This window comes from Lemur catta, chromosome 4 (genome assembly GCF_020740605.2).
Source record: "Lemur catta isolate mLemCat1 chromosome 4, mLemCat1.pri, whole genome shotgun sequence".
NCBI classification, from domain to species: domain Eukaryota; kingdom Metazoa; phylum Chordata; class Mammalia; order Primates; family Lemuridae; genus Lemur; species Lemur catta.
The window spans coordinates 86,276,103-86,297,076 of record NC_059131.1 but is presented as its reverse complement, the minus strand read 5'-3'; the positions used below and the strand labels follow the sequence as shown (position 1 = coordinate 86,297,076).

At 37.4% G+C, this 20,974-nt stretch overlaps 1 protein-coding gene across 1 annotated transcript in view; it reads right to left on the bottom strand.

The window, feature by feature from the left end:
• The window catches only part of CC2D2A (coiled-coil and C2 domain containing 2A), a 123,264-nt gene that overhangs the window by 4,843 nt on the left and 97,447 nt on the right, over positions 1-20,974 (bottom strand). Inside the window, exons 30-34 of the mRNA XM_045550400.1 lie at positions 19,972-20,175; positions 8,656-8,745; positions 7,088-7,201; positions 5,401-5,535; positions 167-289 (exon numbers count right to left, since the gene is read on the bottom strand). Coding sequence (XP_045406356.1) covers positions 167-289; positions 5,401-5,535; positions 7,088-7,201; positions 8,656-8,745; positions 19,972-20,175 — 666 coding nt within the window. The remainder of the gene's footprint in view (positions 1-166; positions 290-5,400; positions 5,536-7,087; positions 7,202-8,655; positions 8,746-19,971; positions 20,176-20,974) is intronic.

Genomic DNA, 20,974 nt, shown 5'->3' with positions numbered 1-20,974 from the left:
GTGTTTCTTATTGTTGGTTGGGCTCAAATATGTTTGAAAAACAAACACTGTTCTAAATACCTAGGAGTAGAATTAGGAGCCTAAAAAATGTTTGACTACTCTATATAATGATTTTATATCCCTCACATTCTTTGTCTACATTTACTTGTTAATAAAAGAATCATACCTGAACACTGGAAAGGCCAGGATATGGAAGACTTCTTGAAAAGAAAGATTTCCACAACTTGGGCTTGGTAATGTCAAAATTTATCCTTAGTGGAGAATCATATTGTTGAATATTAAACCAAATCTAAAAAAGACAAGACTATATTAGCATATATGTTAGCATATATATGCAAATGTGTGTGCATGCATGAATGTGTGGTACAAAGAGCAAGTGTTCATACAGGCTGCACATTTTTTGTCATTTTTTTAATTTGTAAAATTTGTATGCATTTTACAGTCAGTGGCATCATACAGTTGTCATTGGCTATTTTTTTTTTTTTACATTTTTTATATCTGAATTGAGGTGCACCTCACAGTTGATTATAGGTTTGATGAAATAGGTTGTTTTTGATGATAAAAAACTTGAACATTTTTGGGAGAAGACAGACAAAGCCACTCCTTTCTCAGGCTAGCCTTTCCTGACCCTGCTCTTCCCAGCCTAATTGTCAGCCTCTTTGCTTCTACAGCAACCTTCATTCTCTGACATAGTACTTCTCTTATTGAGGCAATGTAGCATATTGGTTCTGGAACTAGACCACTTGCACTTGAATTTTGGTGCCAACATTTACTACTTGTTTATGTAACTTCTGTGTGCCTCAGTTTTCTCCTCTAAAAAAGCAGGCCGATAATAGTATCTACCTCATAAGAATGAGCGTATTCAGTGAGTTAATTCATCCGTACCTCTTAGAACAATGCCTGGTATGTAGTAAGTGCTCAATAATTGTTGGCTATTTTATTATTATTATTTACCATTGTTTATAATTGCCTGTCTATTCATCTGTGTCCTCACTAGACTATTAGACTATTGTCCTAAGGACATTCACCATTGTATCTTTAGCACCTAGCATAGCTCCTGGCATATAGTAGTTATATGAAATGACTGTGCATGAATGGCAAATTTGCCCATTCAGTGTATTTCATCAGGTACCTACTATGTTCAGGCTCAGTTATAATAACTGGGGATGAAGTAGTGAATGAAGCAAATTTCCTATCCTTATGGAGTATCTAATGGGAAGATATAGCAAATAAACAACTAAATACATGGGCAATCAGATGATGTTGCATGATGTGGTAGATTGTATTAATATCATTGGTCCCAGTGTTTTACCCCTTCCTCCATAGATAGCCTTTCTCATGTTACTTTGTAGCTCCTCCCACTAACATGGAAGAAATATACTTTCCTATCCCATGACTTTTGGCCAGACTGGGACAGAAGTGTCAGTGTGTGACTTTAAGTTTAAGAGGCTTTTTGTGTTCCTGTTTTCCCTTTTGTGCTTTGCCATAGTCATTGTCTTACGTCCCAGAAAAAACACATATGAAACAGAGCTGTCTCAGTCAACCCACAGATCTACAGTGAGAAGCAAAGCTGATCTAGCCAACACAATTTGCAGCAGAGCTACCCAGAGACCCACCGATCCGTAAGAGTGAAAGTATTGAAACCATTTAGTTTGGGGATGGGTTTTTACTATATTGTGGCAATAGCTAATTATGCAAGGGCTGTGGAGAAAACAAATCCAGGAATGGATGCGATTTTAAGGAAAATTGTCTTTTGATCAGAAATGCAAGAAGTGAGGGAGAAATATATGAAAATATCCAGTGGAGGGAGGTGGTCATTTATGCAGAGGAAACAGGAAATGCAAGGTGTGCTTGGTATGTATGAGGAATAGCAAGGAATACAAAGTGGCTTTGAAGGAATGAGCAAATTGGAGGGAGTAAGAGATGACATCAACAGGAAGGGAGGGAGGTGGTCAGGGCAGGTGACAGATCATGGAGGCCTTGTGGGCCATATTGAAGAGTTAGGCTTCAACTTTTAAAGAAAAATTTTCTATTTATATATTTAATTATTTATTTATTTATTTATTTATTTATTTATTTATTTATTTATTTATTTATTTATTTATTTATTTATTTATTTATTTATTGTTTTGGAGACAGAGTCTCACTCTGTCATCCCAGCTAGAGTGCAGTGGTGTCATCATAGCTTACTGCAACCTCTCACTCAAGTGATCTTCCTGAATAGCTGGAACTATAGGCATGCATTGCCACACCTGCCTAATTTTTTCTATTTTTAGTAGAGACAGGGTCTCGCCCTTTGAGGCTGGTCTCCTCAAACTTCAGACCTCAGGAGATCCTCCCCCGTCGACCTCCCAGAGTATAAGGATTACAGGTGTAAGCCACTGTGCCTGGCCTAGGCTTTGACTCTACAGTGAGCTAGGAAGCCATGGGAGTATTAATACTTTGGGCAGAGGAGTGACATAATTTGCCTTCCATTTTAACAGGAATTTTCTTTGCTGTTTTGAGACTAGAAAGAAGAGTGTAGGGGCAAGTGGTGAAGTCTCTACTTAGGAGGTTGTTTTGAATAATCCAGGGGAGAGTTAGAGTTAACTTGGACAAAAATGGTAGCAGTGATAGTGGTGAGCTGTGGTCAGATTCTGGGTATACTGTGAAGGGAAAGCCAGTAGGATTTGCTGATAGATTTGGTGTGGGAGAGAGAGAGAGAGATGGAGATGAATCAAAGATGACTCCAAGGATTTTGGCTTAAGTAATGGAACAGATGGAGTTGCCATTTATTGAGATGGGAAGACTGCAAAAGGGAATCAGGGGTTAAAGTTTGGGTATGTTAAGTTTGAGATGTCTGTCTGACATCCAAATGGGGACATTGAGTAGATGGTTGGATATTTGAGTCTGAAGTTCCAGGGAGCTAGGTGAGCTGGAGATATAAATGTGGGAATCATTAGCATATAGATGGTGTTCCTAGGGAAGAAGCACAGATAGAAGAGAGGTCTGATGAACTTTCAGGGTCTCTAATGTTTTAAATTTGGAGAAATAAAGAAAAGGCAGCAAAGGATTTAGAGAAGTGGCAGCTAATGAGGTAGGAGGACTTGATGACTTGGAATCCAAATCAACAAATTGGTTTAAAACAACAAGATCTTGAAGAACTGTAGTTTGGCTATAAGGTAGGAATGTGCAGAAAAGTAGTGGGAAATAGGGTTGGATAAAGATGGTTGAGATCAGATTACAGGGTGTTTTGAAGTCCAAGATGGGAAGTTTATTCTTAAATTTACATGCAGTGATGTGCCCCTAGTAATTTTTGAGCCACGTAATGATGAAAACTGAACATTAAGTTTAATCGGGCATCAGTATATCAAAAAGTGAACTGAATTGGTGATAGATTATTTAGTTGGTTGTTTATATTAATAATAATGTAGTATGAAACAATAATTGCATGACTTGAGAAACAGAAAAGGTAGTATCTGTATGACTTGGTATCTACAAATAGGATTGTTGAAAGGTGAAGTAAGGGAGAAGGAAAATCAAAGACAGTTCTGGGGTTTGAATGTGGGTAACTGACATCAGTACACATAGGAAGCCAAGAGGAGGAGCTGGTTTTTGAGGAAATGACTTGAGTTTTGGGTGTGCTTTGTTTCAAATTTTGATAAAGCACCTGAGTGTCTAACAAACAGATGAAAATACAGGCTCAAAGATTCTAGGGCTAGTCACAGAATTATGACTTTTCTGCCAGAGTAAACTAGATAGAGCCACAGTTAATAATAATAGGTGTGGTCCTGGAAGAAATCTAAATAGAGACTCTTTAGAAACATCTACTTTTCAGGGGTTGGAAAAAGAGCCAGTGAAAGAAACATAAGAAGTTATTACAGAGAAATGAAAACCAAACAGTCGTTTATTAATAAACCAAGGAGGGGAAAGTGTTTTTTCATGAAGAAGGGAATAGTCAAGTCATATGCTATAGAAAAGGAGCACATCAATAGGTAGAGAAGGAGAGAGGGAAAAAACAATCAGTGGAGCTTGGAATGGGAATGGAAACACAAACACAGGTGGAAAGGGAAGAGACTTATTTCTTGGAAAAGGGGTGAAGGAGGAGAAAGACTGACATCCAAAGAGGTTGTGTGGTGGAGTCTAGAACGGATGAGGTTTCAGGTGCCAGGCCAACAAAGCCAGGGTAAGGCCCTCTGCTGAGTGGGCAAGGCTCAGAGCAGGTTCAGAGCAGCTGCCACGGGGGCTGCACAGCATCGACAGGTACCACCACCCATCTCACAGAAGAGAAAAGAAGGTTCTTATTTCCTCACAAAACTCTGGCTTTATGAGAATTAGTCAACCAGACAGTAATTGTTTTGAGAGCTGGTAATAATTTTGACAGATAACGAAGTGAGTTCTTTTATGGTTTTTTTGGTGCCTGTTGACCCTGCTTCATTACTAATGACCTTAAAATGATTCTCTAGATGGAGCTTACCAGATTACTTATGATTATGATGATGACCTTAATTAAAAATAATTATTAACATGAGAATAGTGCTTCACAGTGCTCTTTTTACATTTGTAATTAATAGTGCTATATATTTGCCATTTGCTGAACACTTATGAAAGACGGGTACTTTGCTGGTATATATATTATATCTAATTTTATCAGTAGCTCTAAAAAATAGACGAATGGGGCTTCAGGGAAGTGTGCACACCCAAGGATTATAGGAAGAAAATACTAGAATTTCTAATTATTTATTTTCAAAGTGTTTTTTATATAATATATTGATGTACAAATATATTTATACATTTATTTAAATATATTTCTATATTTATATAATATAGAAATAAAAACACATATATTGGGGATGCATCTGCAACAACTAGTAAATGATGAAGTTGGAGTTTACAATGGGGCAATCTGTTTTGAACCACTGCTTTATACAGTACCCTTCACAATTAAATCAACCCCCCAAAACTGAGTGCAACTAGAATTACCTAGGGATATTGATATTGCAGGTCAGGTGGTACCTGGGAATCTCCCTTTAAAAAAAGGGAGAGAGAAGGAGAGAAAAAAAGAAACCCAGTCTTCTCAGGTGGTGAATTTGCATCATTTACTTCTCAAAACACGAGTTAGGCATTTTGGATGAGAAAACTGAAGACAGCCAGGACACAAATGCAGGTCCTCTGAATCTAACTCCCATATTCTTTCTTTAACTTCATTCTCCTTCTTGGCAGGTCAGGTGACTAATTCGACCAAAAGTTTTATTGTGAACACAGTTCTGCCATTGGTATATATAGATGTGTAAGTGTGTATATATTCATTTATTTAATTTTTTTTGATACTTGAAGTATTATTTAAATCAATAGATCAATTTTCAAAAAAGGAAAACAAGAGTCAACCAACCATAGTTAAGAGGAAATGGTAATACTTACATTATCAGGACCTATTAAACAGCCCACATTTTTCAAGGGACAGAATGTATCAAATTGTCCATAAAAATGTCCACTGCAGGGATTCCATATTAAATAATGACTTTTCTCCCAAGTTACTACATAGGCAGTTGGACCCTGGAAGAAAACAGCCATTAAAAACAGTTTCCAACTAATTATGCAATTAAGGTCAATAGTAGTTTGCAGAGACAATTCATTATTTTAATTGGGCCCCTAATTTCTAAGTTTCCATGGTTAATGGTGAAAATCAGTTTGAAGTTCTAGGTTGTGCTGGATTTTAAAAATAAAATCAAGTGTTTATTTTTGCAAAATTCTTACATCTGATATTAGTGCAGTGACCAAATAAGGATAGTAATCATCTTACCCAACCAATATATGTTAAGATTGGGTGACGAACTATTATTAATGTCACTGACATTTTCTTTTTAGAATCAGTAAGATTGCCATTTAAGTGTTATAGAAGGCCAAGTATGCCTGAATAGAAATATTTCTATTTGTAATATAGTAACTTACATTTGATATAGGTTTATAACTGAATGCATAGAAGATTTGAAAGCATATATATCAAACTGTTAAGAATGACTATACCTGGGAAGGGGAGTGAAATTATGGGTTGGAGCCTGAAGAGGAACTTTTACTTTTTACTCAGAATGCTTATGTATTGTTAGATTCTTTTTTTACAATGGGAATTTATTCATTTATTGTCCTTGTAGGATTTCACTTGATGTGGACAGTGGAGAGGCAGGGCAGAAATTATTATCCCAGTTTCCTTATGAAGCTCAGAGTTGTGAAGTGACTTGCTTAGCATCACACAGCTAATGAGGAGTGGGTACAGAACCTTGAACCCAGGCCTTGCGACTTCCTACTCTAGTGTTCTTCTTTTTGTACCAGGCTATCTGGGAGATGATGATGGAGAATGAATCCTTATATGAATGTACTACCTTATTACCTGCCACACAGCAGCTCATGCTGTCTAATTCCCAAGGATTCCTGGAGCCTTATGGCCTCTTTTTGAAACTCTTTAGATAAGCTTCTTCAATTCATGTGAATTTTCAAATCTTGCACCCCAAATTACTCATTGTGCCCCAAATTTAGACATATTTGCAGTGGACTAGAGAAAATATTCTAGTAGTCATTAAGTCTCCAATTTAATAAAAATAACAATGAAAACATCAGAATTTAGCTGCTAACATTCTTTTTTTCCTCCTGTGGTTATCTTGCTTATTCCCTGTTGCCTGGCAGGTTAGCAGCAGATAATTATATAAGCAGTAGGCATGAAAGGAGAGATCTCTAACCTTACCACCTTCTTGGGATCTGCTTCACTCCTAAGCATGAAGAACATTAGCTCCCTAGAGGAATCAGAATTCTTGGGGACATGGATAGGAAGGAAATTCATATTAAAAGGACAAAGCTAGGTGGGAGCTTTGAGTGGTAAAGGATTTAGGTTTGCTAAAAAACCAACCTGAAGCATTATGTAGGGCCCTGAGTACCACTGTAAACTATTTTACATCATACCACTGATAGTTCTCTCTGCCTATTATGGCATCTCTAGGCCACTTTCTTAGCAATTCAAAGCGTCATTATGAAAATAAGTCCTATCCGTGATCTAGAACATACAAATGATGAGACAACTACACTCCTCTGTTAAAACTAGCCTACGTGGCCTTACCTCAGGAATAGCATTGCCCATCACCAGCCAAGCCTTCTTACCCAGGAACAGAAAATAATTACATAGTAATACTGCATGTTCTTCTTCATCTCCTGCCAGGAGATCAAGAAATTGCTGACAAAAAGAAAAAAACATGTATTAACTGCCTGCTTTATTTTGGGTTGGCTGTGCAGGATTTTGATATGTCACAGTTAAAATTAGTGCCTTAAAGTATATGTTTTTCAAATCTTTCTCCCAAATTTTGGTACTATGCTGATAATTCATTTAAAGAAAACACTTTTTGTGGACATGGTATTTTCTCTGATATTGATGATGTGGATTTTTAAAAATATTCACTATGATTGGGGTAGGGGAGAAAAATTTCAAAGTTTTACTTTCTTTTCTTTTTTTTTTTTTTTTTTGAGACAGGGTCTCACTCTGTTGCCCGGGTTAGAGTGCCATGGCATCAGCCTAGCTCACAGTAACTTCAAACTCCTGGGGTCAAGCAATCCTACTGCCACAGCCTCCCTAGTAGCTGGGAGTACAGGCATGTGCCACCATGCCTGGCTAATTTTTTCTATATATATGTTTTTAGTTGTCCATATAATTTCAAAGTTTTACTTTCAATTTGAATGTATATATGATAGTTCACTATATGCTAAATTATCTTTAAGGCACATTGTATTCATTGAGTCATTTAACGTAGAACAACCCTTTGAGGGAGGTGCTCTTATTTTCCCACTTTGTGGATGAGGAAGTGGAGGCATAGATCAATTAGGAACATCTAGGAAGTGGTAAAAACCAGTCTGGCTCTAGAGCACATGAACTATTCTATTTGTATGTTTTCTTATAGATGTCTTAAGGTTGTAGAAATTTTATCTCTAAAATTGCCAACATTTATGTTGCCAAAATATATTGGGGAACAAAAAATTTAAAGTGCATTTAAATTTCTTTGATTTCGGGCTATCCTTCAAAGGCAGTTGTATAATAACAGTTCAATTTTGTGCAAAAACAGGACTACATGAGATTCAGGAGCAGAATTAATACGTGATATGTATATTTGTTATATTACTACTCAAAAACCATTTGAAAGTTTATGTAGCATACGCATATTATAAATTCCATGAGGCAGAGGCTATGTTTACTTCACTTATAGCCAGACCTTAGTATAATGTCTGGTATATGGTAGGTGACCAAGAAATACATACTGAATAGATAATGATATGACATGCCTTATAAAGCCCATAAATTAAGGAAAATATAATTTCCAATTATAGAATACAATTTTGATATTTTTAATGAACAAAACTGGGATATTGCTAAGGTAGTACTGGGAAGGTAAATCAGCATTAAGACATCTGAAGTGTTGTTTTTTTATTCTTTCTGTAATTTTTAAAAAAATTCTGGACTTTGGAAAAATTAAACCAGGAAGAAAAATTACTTCAGAATTTAGCTCATCTTGCTAAACAGATGGCCAATTAGATTTTTATTATGACTAATGAATGTTGCAATTTAAAATTATGCAAGCTATTTAGCTAATTCAATTAAGTCAGCTGAAGTTAGTAAATCTCTAAGGTAGAACTACTCACATCAGATGTGCTCCACAGGTCACAGAGACCAGCAAATGAAACAGTGTCAGGCAAGAAAGGAATCAAGGATACATATCGAGCCACCAGTTCCTGTATAATCAAAATTAGCTTTTAAAAAATAATTTCCAATAAAACAGTTGCATCTTCTACCTCATTTCTTAAAATAAATTTCACATATCACAAACATTTATGTGTACAAAATGAAGCTAATGCTCATTAAATACTTACTAAATGTTGCATTAATATTATCTCAATCCTCACCAAACATCCTATGCAGAAGGCTATAGTTACTCATCTTCTACAGATGAAGAAACTGGCTCCTGTGTCCCTTTGAAATGTCCTTGTTATTCTTTTTGCACTTACTTACTTTCTGGTATAGCAAGACTTTCCAGAATCATCTTGAACTTTCACTTAGCCCAGTCCTGAAAGCAGCCATTTCTCCAAGGAGCCCTGGTTCCTTTTAGAGGGAAATAATACTTAGGAACCAAGATCTGGGCATCAGTCTGGCTATAACTCATATTTATGTAATTTCTAAGGAAGTTAATCTATTTTAAAAAGTTTTTTATAATTGACATATAATCATACATATTTATGGGATACAGTGTGATGTTTCAATGCATGTATATATTGTCTAATGATCAAATCAGGGTAATAGCTCATCTGTCACTGTGAGTGTTTATCATTTCTTTGTGGTGATAACATTCAAAATCGTCTCTTCCAGGTATCTTGAAATATGTAATATGTTATTATTAGCTATAGTCACATGGGGTGAGTCTAGAAGCTCCATCCATGGGCACTGGCCTGGAATCAGAGGCCATGGGGTTCTGCCTGGTGCTGTGGTTTACTGTGCCGGAACCAGTCTGGGTTCCAGGCAAAGACCCATGCACAGTTCCCTCTCCTTCCCCCAAGCTGATGGAGTCTGTGTCCATGCTGTGTTGGCTTTGCATAGGGAAAGTGCGGCATAGGCAATGCAAGACTGTCCTTCCTACCCTCTTCAATATGTTCTTGTAATTATACTGAAACCAGGTACCGTGATCTCTCACTGGTTTCCCTAACTCTTACAAAGGTATTTTCTTTGTGGACCATTGTTCAAATTGATTTTCCTTCCAGGGGCACAATGGCTGGAGGATTCTATTCCACCCTCGTGCTTTACCTCCTATTCCATTTGAGGTTAATCTTTTCATGTTGATTGGTTTTTCATGTTTCTACGTCTGTGAATTTCTATTTATGTATTTTTCACATTTCCTTATTGATTTGTAAGTTTTAAAAATATATCCTCTATTCCTTTATGAATTATATATGCCGTGAATGTCCTTTTCTGATTTGTGCCTTGTTTTTTCATTTTCTTCATGGTGTCTTTTGGTAAACTCAAGTTTTCAATTTTAACATGGTCAGATTTTTTGTTATTTTTTTTATAGTTTGTGCTTGCTTCTGTCTCTTTTAAGAAATCCTTCCTGTCTCAGGTCATAAAGTCAAAAATGCCTTTCACATTCAAGTCCTCAATCTTTCTGCAACTGAGTATTGTGAATTAGGAATCTATTTTCATTCTTTTCCAAATGAAAAATCAATGATCCCAGTATAATTTATATAATAGAAAATCTTTTCCTTACTAATCTCTATCTTTGTCATATATCAGGTTTCCTCTTCCATCTTTTTCTTTGTTATCTCTGTCAAATACCATTTTGCCTTAATTACTATGGTCTCACAAGTAGTCTGAACATGATATGGCAAGTTTTTCCACTGGGTTCTTATTCTTTAGAATTGTTTTGGTTACTTTTTGCCCTTTGCAATTCTATATAAATATTAGAATCAGCTTGTCAAGTTTCACTAAAAGCTGTTTTAAAAATCTAGTTTATAATCTTTGTTTTTTAACTGGAAAGCTTAGTCCTTTTCTTTTGATTGTGATTATTGGTAAATATTTAGATTATTTCTACCCTCTTATTCTGTACTTTTTACTTTTCACACTTTTTCTGTTTCTTTTTTCCCCTCCCCATTCTCTTTACTCCAATTCGTTATTTTTTCTTCTGCTAGTTTAGAAGTGACACTCACTATTTACACCCTTTTAAGTAGTTTTTGTAGAAATTTCAATGTGCGTATTAAATTCTCAAGTTAACATCTTTGCCCTCATCTTGGAAAATATAAGGGCATTAAAGTACTCTCATCAATCCTATCCTGAAATATATTGCATTTTTTTTGCAGGATTTTTGTTCTATCCTGATTTTTCACCCACATTGCTGTTGTTATTGCTATTAAGATAAGACTTGTTTAGATTTACTCACAAGTTTCCCATTTTCTTTATCTAGCATTACGTATTGCATCTAGAACATTCCTCTGAGAGCCTGCCTTCTCTAGGAAATACATTTTTCAGAAATTTCTTTAGTGAGAATCTTTTGGTTGTGAATTCTCCCTGTGTTTGCTTTAAAGATTTCACTGGATTTAAAATAGTTGTTTGACAGTTATTCTCTTTCAGCCTTTTGAAGCTATTCCTTTTCTGGCTTTCACTTGGGCAACTGAAAAGTTTGTTGGTCTAATCCTTCTACTTTTGTAGATAATCTGTTTTCTTTCTAGCTGCTTTTAAGATTGTCTTTGTAGTTCCATATGATGTGCTAGATTTTGATTTTTTAAAAAAATCTATCTTGCTTGTGATTCACTGGGCTTCCTGAATCAGAGCATTATTACCTTTCATCCAGTCCTTGGAAATTCTCAGCTTAGCCTCTTTGGATATTGGCTTTCCCCATTTATACACAGTTTGGACCACCTCCCTGCATCCTCCGTGTTTCTTAACTATTCCTTTATACTTTTTTTTTTTTTTTAATCTCTGTGTTGTGTTCCAAGTAATTTCTTTGCATGTGTATTCCAGTTCACTAATTCTCTCTATATTTAACTATATGTAATTTAACTCTGTATTTGATGTTTTGTTTAACATGTTTAATTTCTAATTTTAATGATTGTATCTTTTATTACTAAAAGTTCCATTTGGTAATTTAAAAAATCTTCCTGTCAGTTCCAATAGTCTATCGTTATTTAGTTACACTTTCAATTCTCTAGATTTCTTAACTTATTACACACATCTATTTTATATTTTGTATCTGATAATTCTACTATCTGCAGTTTTGTGGCCTGATTTTGCAGTTTGTCATTTCTGCTAACTTTTATCTTCTTCATGGTGACTTATTTCTTCTTCATTGATGATCTTTTATTGTATGTTCATGTTGCTTGGAATTCTTTCTGCGGAATTTTTTTGAGACTGGGTTTAAAGGGCTTGCTTATAGAAGTATTTGTGTTTGCTTTTGACAGAGATCTAGGGGCAATAGCAACAGGAAATACTTTCAACTTAATTTTCAGTTGAAATATATTCAGATCATATAGGTAATGTAAATTCCAGTCCTAAAATGTGAGTAAATTTAGGGTAGAGATTAGAAATTCTCAGGAGAGACTTTAATTTTTTCTCTTGCATCCAGAGTCAAGACTGAGACAGGCAGGATTCCCTCTGAGGGCAGGAGATTTCCTAGTTTGCTTATTGATGACATTACCCCTGACAAATCTCTGTGCTGAGTTAGTAATTCACCTTCCAGCCTGCTGCAGCTCCGTGCATAATCTCCTGTCTCTCACAGCCCTATGGCTCATGGAAATCCAGCTCTGGTCATAGAGAATTACAGACAACCTGAGATCAAACACTATTTTAAGCCCTCAGCTTCATGGAATCTTGCTTTCTTGTTATTTCTTATCCCTTTTTTTCCACTTCATTTCTGTTTCAGGCATGATTTTGAAAATATTTTAAATATTTTATTCATCACTCTTAAGTGTTCTCTATTGGCAGAAGTTTTCTGCACATCTGCTATGCTAGGTAGAATAGAAGTCCCTATTATAGTTTTATATAAAAATTGATCAATAAAAAAATGAAACAGAATACAAGGTGTTTTTTGGTACATCTATATCTGCAAATAGATATACTATTACCCTGTTTCTAAATTCCTGTTACTGACTATTAGCAGCAATTACTCCCTATACTATTCACTCTTCAAGGACAGTTATGGGTTGCAGTATTTGCTAACTAGCCTGGTTACAGATGGCTTCTGTTTCACATGAGTTTGTGATGGGTATGGTGCTTTGAAGCCAGAGAACAGTACATATATATTTAATGGCCCAGTATAGATGTACTTTGGCATGATGGCCTAAATGCTGAAAATACTTAAATTTTTGAAATAATTTTTGCTTATTTTGAATTTGGTAATGCTTATAGCATCAGGCATAATACCGAATATAGTTGTCTTACATATTAGAAAGTACATGAGTTCTAAAGTTACAGGCATCAGTTCAAATCCTAATAAAGTTATTGAGAAGGAGAATCAAGATGGGGGCCGAGAAAAACCGCCAGCCAGAGTGTCTCTGTAAGAAAGATTTTAGAAGAAAGTGAAAAAAAATAATCAGGCAGACGAACATAGATCAGATGAGGGTACGAAGGAAGAGTGCCTGAAACTACAGGAGACTCCACATGAAGAAGCTGCAGAGGAGAACTGGAAGGAGAAAGGCCTCTGAGAGGCTTGGAGACCAGCAACAAGGGTAGGTAGAGCAGCTACATTTCCCCTCCCTTGCATTTTGGACTGCGGGTTGGCTCCTGAGCGGAGAGACCTACCCACACCAGCTCAGAGATGGCCACTGCCAGTGAGCCATGAGCCTCTTGCGGACAGGGCACCAGGCTCCCATCTCCCTCAGGGCACCTCCACGGTCCGCAGACCCAAGTCGATGGGCAGGCGCCATATTGCTTCATTCTCCCCTCCCCCTTTGCCTACCAGCCACTGCCGAGAGAGACAATTTAGCCACCACCCGGAGGCATCTGCAGGGCTCCTTTTGGGGACCTACAGCAGACTGAGGGGTACTCAGATTGTGAGCTCCCTACCTACCCACCCTCCCAGGTGCTGCTTGCCTGTGACTCGAGGAGAGCGGGGCAAATCCTGAGGCGGAGAGACACCGATCCAGCTTGGGCACCCCATGGGTGACTTGAGACCAGCACTCCTCTCCCTGGAAGGGTCAGGGATTGATCTCCAGGGCCCAGGGGACAGGCCTGCAGACCAGATCCCATACACCCAGGCCTCAATCGCATTGCCCTGGGGCACAGAAGGGTTATTTAATAACCCTACTGAGTGTGTGTGCCTTCAGGGGCAGACCAGCGTGCCTGAGGGGCAACCCTCCTCTCATAGGAAGGCCATGCACCCAGCCCAGGCTGTGATCCTGGCCAAGGAACCTCCTGGCCGGCATGACAGTCAGGGTAGATCCACTGGCTTGAGGTCCTGCCTGTGGACAGAGGCCCTGGAGAAACTGCGGAATAGGGGAGGGTGGAAAGGAGCAAGGCCTGCTCTAGACTGTAGGTCTCAGACAGCCCCACCCCTCCACATGCAGACTTTTCTGCTGAGAGGAGCCATTCCAGCCTGTCCCTAGAAGCTTCATCCAGAGTCAAAGAACGGACCTTTGACCCCTGCTAACAGCATTTGTGGAGGTTGAGGGCAGGCTCACCCAACCCAGCTCTCCCCAGACTCACTCCCTGACCTGCCCCCACTGAGGTGCAGAATAAGGACACACCTGGAAGTCCCAGGGCCCCACCGACCATGTGAGGCATTAGAGTGCCTCTCCAGAGGAAAGAGAGCTGGTTACAGGACCCCAAAACAACACTGCAGCCTGCCCCTCCCAGCAAGCGCCACCTACTCACAGGGAGGTCATTGTGCACACCCTTTTACTACAACTACTGACTCATCATATAGAGTGTGGTCGAATCTCACCCACAAACACCACCTAGCGGCTCAGAGACTAAACAGGGTGTGTCATTATCCAAACAAAAATCTAAAGGCAAGAAGCAGAAGCTGATTCAGATGGGAAGGAATCAGCCAAAGAACTCCAGAAGTATGAAGAATCAAATGGAAAGCACACTCCCCAAAGAGAAACACCAGCTCTCTAGCAATGGACAAAATGACAGAAGAAAAATTTCAAACATGGATCATCAGAAAACTGAATGATATGCAAGAAAAAATGGATAACCAACACAAAGAAACCACAAAAAAAAATCCAGGACTTGGAAGAAAAATTCACTAAAGAAATCAAAATATTAAAGAAAAATCAAACCGAACTCCTGGAAATGAAGAATTTATTCAGGGAACTACAAAACACAGTGGAAAGCCTCAAGAGCAGGGTAGATCAAACAGAAGAAAGAATCTCAGAGATTGAAGATAACACCTTCCAATTAAATAAGTCAGTCACAGAGATAGAGCAAAGAAATAAAAGACCAGAGTCTGCAAGAAATGTGGGATTATGTGGAGAAGCCTAATGTGAGAATTATAGGCATTCCTAAGGGTGAAGAAGAAAATACGCAAGGGTTGGATAAGCTATTTGAAGATATAATTGAGGAAAATTTCCCAGGCCTTGCTAAAAATCTAGATATACAGGTACAAGAAGCCCAAAGCACCCCTGGGAGATTCATTGAAAATAGGAAGACACCACATCATGCAGTCATCAGACTGGCCAAAATATCCACTAAAGAGGCCCTTCTACGAGCTGTAAGGCAAAAGAAACAAGTAACATACAAACGAAAGCCCATCCGAATAACGCCAGATTTCTCAACTGAAACCTGATAAGCAAGAAGAGACTGGGGCCCCATCCTCACTCTTCTGAAACAGAATAATGCCCAGCCTAGAATCTTGTACCCAGCTAAGCTAAGTTTTGTATATGAAGGAGAAATTAAGACATTCTCAGATAAACAAAGACTGAGGGAATTCACCAAGACAAGACCAACCCTCCAAGAAGTACTCAAGACAGAGTTTCACATGGACCAGCACAAGAAACACTCATGAATGTAAAACTATTCAAAAGCTAAGGATCAGAGGCCAGATACCACAATGGCTCAAGAGAGAAAATGTAGCAATGAAGTTCTACTCAATAGGATAAACACAAATCTGCCCCACCTATCAGTTCTCTCAATGTGAATGGCTTGAACTGCCCACTCAAGAGACATAGGCTGGCCCAATGGCTAAAAAAAAATACAAGCCAGGTATCTGCTGTCTCCAGGAAATTCATCTAACTTGCAAAGATGCATTTAGACTAAAAATAAAGGGATGGAAATCGATATTTCAAGCAAACAGAAGCCAAAAGAAGGCTGGCATGGCGGTTTTAATTTCAGATAACTTAGTTTCTAAATCAACAAAAGTAATGAGAGACAAAGATGGTCACTATATAATGGTGAAAGGGACAGTTCAACAAGAAGAAATAACTATATTTAATATGTATGCACCTAACTTAGGTGCACCCAGATTCATAAAGCAAACCCTACTTGAAATAAACCAAATGATAAACAGCAACACCATAATAGTCGGAGACTTCAACAGCCCACTGACAGCACAGGACAGATCCTTCAAACAGAAAATAAAGAAATAATGGACTTAAACAGAATGCTAGAACAAATGGGCCTGACTGACATTTACAGGACATTCTATCCAAACTCCACTGAATATACGTTCTCATCAGCTCATCGGACATTCTCTAAGATTGACCATATCCTAGGACACAAAGCATGTCTTAAAAAATTAAAAAAAAAAAAAATAGAAATTATACCATGCATGTTCTCAGATCACAGGGAATAAAAGTAGAAATCAACCCTAACAGAAATTCTCATTTCTACTCAAAGTCATGGGAGCTAAACAACCTTCTGAATGATCATTTCATAAATGAGGAAATCAAGATGGAAATCAAAAGATTCATTTTTGAATTAAATGACAAAGGAGACACAACTTATCCAAATCTGTGGGACACAGCTAAAGCAGTCCTGAGAGGAAAATTTATTTCCATAAATGCCCATATCAAAAAGACAGAAAACTTACAAATAGACAACCTAATGAATAGACTCAAAGAGCTGGAGAAGGAAGAACAGACCGACCCCAAACCCAGCAGAAGGAGTGAAATTAATAAGATCAAATCAGAACTAAGTGAAATAGACAACAGGAAAACTATATGGGAGATTAATAAAACAAAAAGTTGGTTCTTTGAAAAGATAAACAAAATTGACACACCTTTGGCTAGACTAAGACCAGAAAAGAAAAATCTCTAATAACCTCCATCAGGAACATGAAAGGAGAAATTACAACTGATGCCACAGAGATACAAGATATCACCTATGAATTCTACAAAAACCTTTATGCACACAAATTGGAAAATGTGGAGGAAATGGACGAATTTTTAGAAACACACAACCTCCCTAGGCTCAACCAGGAAGAAATAGAATCCCTGAACAGACCAATATCAAGAACTGAAATCGAAACAGCAATAAAAAACCTCCCCAATAAGAAAAGCCCAGGACCAGATGGTTTCACACCCGAATTTTACCACACCTACAAAGAAGAACTGGTGCCTATCCTACAAAAGTTATTCCACAATATCGAGAAAGATGGAATCCTCCCCCAATACATTTTATGAAGCCAACATAACTCTAATACCAAAACCAGGAAAGGATGCAACAAAAATAGAAAACTACAGACCAATAACCCTCATGAATATAGATGCAAAAATTCTCAATAAAATCCTAGCAAATCAAATCTAGGTGCTTATCAAGAAAATAATCCATCAGGACCAAGCAGGCTTTTTCCCAAAGATGCAGGGATGGTTCAACATACGCAAATCTATAAATGTAATACACCACATAAATGGAAGCAAAAACAAAGATCATATGATCCTCTCAATAGATGCTGAAAAAGCATTTGACAAAATTCAACACCCTTTTATGATAAGAACGCTTAAGAAAATAAGCATAGACGAGGCGTACCTAAAAATGATACAAGGCATGTATGACAAACCCACAGCCAACATCATACCGAATGGGGAAAAATTCAAAGCATTCTCACTTAGAACTGGAACCAGACAAGGTTGCCCACTGTCCCCACTGCTATTCAACATAGTGCTGGACGTCCTTGTGAGAGCAATCAGGCAAGAGAACAGAATCAAGGGTGTCCAAATGGGGACAGAAGAGATCAAACTCTCACTCTTTGCTGATGATATGATATTATATCTAGAAAACCCCAAAGATTCAACCAAGAGACTCCTGGAACTGATAAATGAATTCAGTAGAGTCTCAGGATACAAAATCTATACACACAAATGAGAGGCATTCATATATGTCAATAACAGTCAAACTGAGAACCAAATCAAAGACTCAGTACCCTTCACAATAGCAACAAAGAAAATAAAGTACCTAGGAATACATTTAACTAAGGAGGTAAAAGACCTCTACAGGGAGAACTATGAAACACTGAGGAAGGAAATCACAGAGCACATAAACAGGTGGAAAACCATACCATGCTCGTGGATTGGAAGAATCAACATTGTTAAAATGTCTATACTACCCCAAGTGATCTACAGATTCAGTGCAATCCCTATTAAATTACCAACATCATTTTTCACAGATATAGAAAAAATAATTTTACGCTTTGTACGAAACCAGAGAAGATCCCATTTAGCAAAAGCAATTTTAGGCAATAAGAACAAAATGGGAGGTATTAATTTACCAGACTTCAAACTATACTACAAGGCTGTGGTTATTAAAACAGCCTGATACTGGCACAAGAAGAGGGACACAGACCAGTGGAACACAATCGAGAATCCAGATATAAAACCATCCTCATATAGCCATCTAATCTTTGACAAAGCAGACAAAAACATACTCTGGGAACAAGAATCCTTATTCAATAAATGGTGCTGGAAAACTGGATAGCCACATGTAGAAGATTGAAACAGGACCCACAGCTTTCACCTCTCACAAAAATCAAATCACGGTGGATAACAGACTTAAACCTTAGGTGTGAAACTATTAGAATTCTAGAACAAAATGTGGGAAAGACTCTTATAGACATTGGCCTATACAAAGAATTTATGAAGAAGACCCCAAAGGCAATCACAGCAACAACAAAAATAAATAAATGGGAACTGATTAAATTAAAAAGCTTCTGCACAGCCAAAAAAAAAACTGTTGTGAGAGTAAATAGACAACCTACAGAATGGGAAAAAATTTTCGCATGCTACACATCCAATAAAGGACTGATAAAAAGAATCTATTTAGAACTCAGGAAAATCAGTAAGAAAAATCAAACAACCCTATCAAAAAGTAGGCAAAGGACATGAATAGAAATTTTTCAAAAGAAGACAGAAGAATGGCCAACAAAGATGAAAAAATGCTCAACATCTCTAATCATCAGGAAAATGCAAATCAAAACCACAATAAGATATATCACTGAACTCCAGTGAGAATGGCCTTTATCAAAAAGTCCCATAACAACAAATGTTGGCATGGATGTGGAGAGACAGGAACACTCATACACTGCTGGTGGGACTGCAAACTAGTGCAACCCCTGTGGAAAGCAATATGGAGATACCTTAAACAGACACAAGTAGACCTACCATTTGATCCAGCAATCCCATTATTGGGCATCTACCCAAAAGAACAAAAGACATTCTATAAAAAAGATACCTGCACCCAAATGTTTATAGCAGCACAATTCACAATTGCAAAGATGTGGAAACAACCCAAATGCCCATCAACACATGAGTGGATTAATAAAATGTGATATAGGTATACCATGGTGTGCTACTTAGCTATAAGAAACAATGGCGATATAGCACCTCTTGTATTTTCCTGGATAGAGCTGGAACCCATTCTACTAAGTGAAGGATCCCAAGAATGGAAAAATAAGCACCACATGTACTCACCATCAAATTGGTTTCGCTGATCAACACCTAAGAGCGCATTCAGGAATAACATTAATTGGGTATCGGGCAGATGTGGGGGGGAGAGGGGATGGGTGTATATATACATAATGAGTACGATGCACACTGTCTAGGGGATAGACATGTTTGAAGCTCTGACTCGGGGCAGGGGGCAAGGGCAATATACATAACCTAAACTGTTGTACCCCCACAATATGCTGAAATAATAATAAAAAAATAAAGTTATTGAGAATACGTAATAAAAACATTTTTATGTAAGACATTTTTAAAGTTTACAGTATCTTCTAACACCTAATATAGTACCAGAGATATAGTACCAGACACTTAATAATTGTTTGTTGAAACATGAACTAAGGATTATTATCATCCTTAGTACCTTTAGACTTTTCTAAAGAAAGCAAACCTCATGTTAATCAAGTTTTAATCATTACTTTTATCCCCAATGATTTTGACATAGTTAATATCTTAAGTACTATGAAATAAAGTAATGAAAATGGCAATATATTGAAAATTGAAAACATTTTTAGCAACAATACTGATTGGCTGTGAAATACTTACTGCAGTTGCTTGTGGATTATTGGGGTAGACATTAAGGAGCTCCTGAGGAGGATTTAAAGGTTTGAGATAACGTGTAATAAAAACAGTCTTTCCACTTATGTCAATTACTGTTGTAAGGCACTGACGTTTTGGAAACTTTAAGGCACATTCAGCTTGAAACTTCTCTGTTGCTTGAAGTAATTTCTCATCTTCCTGAGAATCAAACTTCAAAAAGAAAGACTCCATGGAGTTTATATATGATTACAAGAGAGAAAGTAGAACATGTTCAGATTCTGTAGTCAATGTGAACTAAGTGTGTGGTTTGGGGAGGTTTAAGTGACTCCTAAAACCATCATGTCCCTGCAGTTTTATGTAACTTATAGTTTGAAAATTAGACTGATTTAGTAAATACTTAAAATTATTCAACGGGATTGAAAGAAAGTGGTCAACAGACAAGTAGCCATATGGAAACTACTGGATTAATAAAATAATCTCCCATCCAAGTACTAACCAGGCCCGACCCTGCTTAGCTTCTGAGATCAGGCGCATTCAGGGTGGTATGGTTATAGATATAAACAATCTATAAAAACTAAAATGTGATGCACTAATTCTAATTGATGAAGTGAAGCAATAGGGTTTTGTGTGTATTTTGATGTTGGTTTTAATTTGGGGGGACTCAGAAAATCTAACATCTCAAATGCAAATCTTAAGCAACTCATGTTAAATGGACTGCAAATTTATAGATATATGAATATGTTAAAAAGTTCAAGTCCATAAGCACTATAATAAGCAATAGTAATGGATTTTAAAGAAAAAGGAAGCAGAACTAGGGACATCAAATATAATTATTTTAAGTGGTTCTCTGATCCAAAATGAGCAACCAATTCCCAGATTTTGTTTTGTTTTTGTTTTTTAGACATATGATCTCACTCTCTCACCAAGGCAGTGGCTTGATCAATAGCTCACTGAGCCTCCAACTCCTGGGCTCAAGCGATCTTTCCACTTCAGCCTCCTGAGTAGCTGG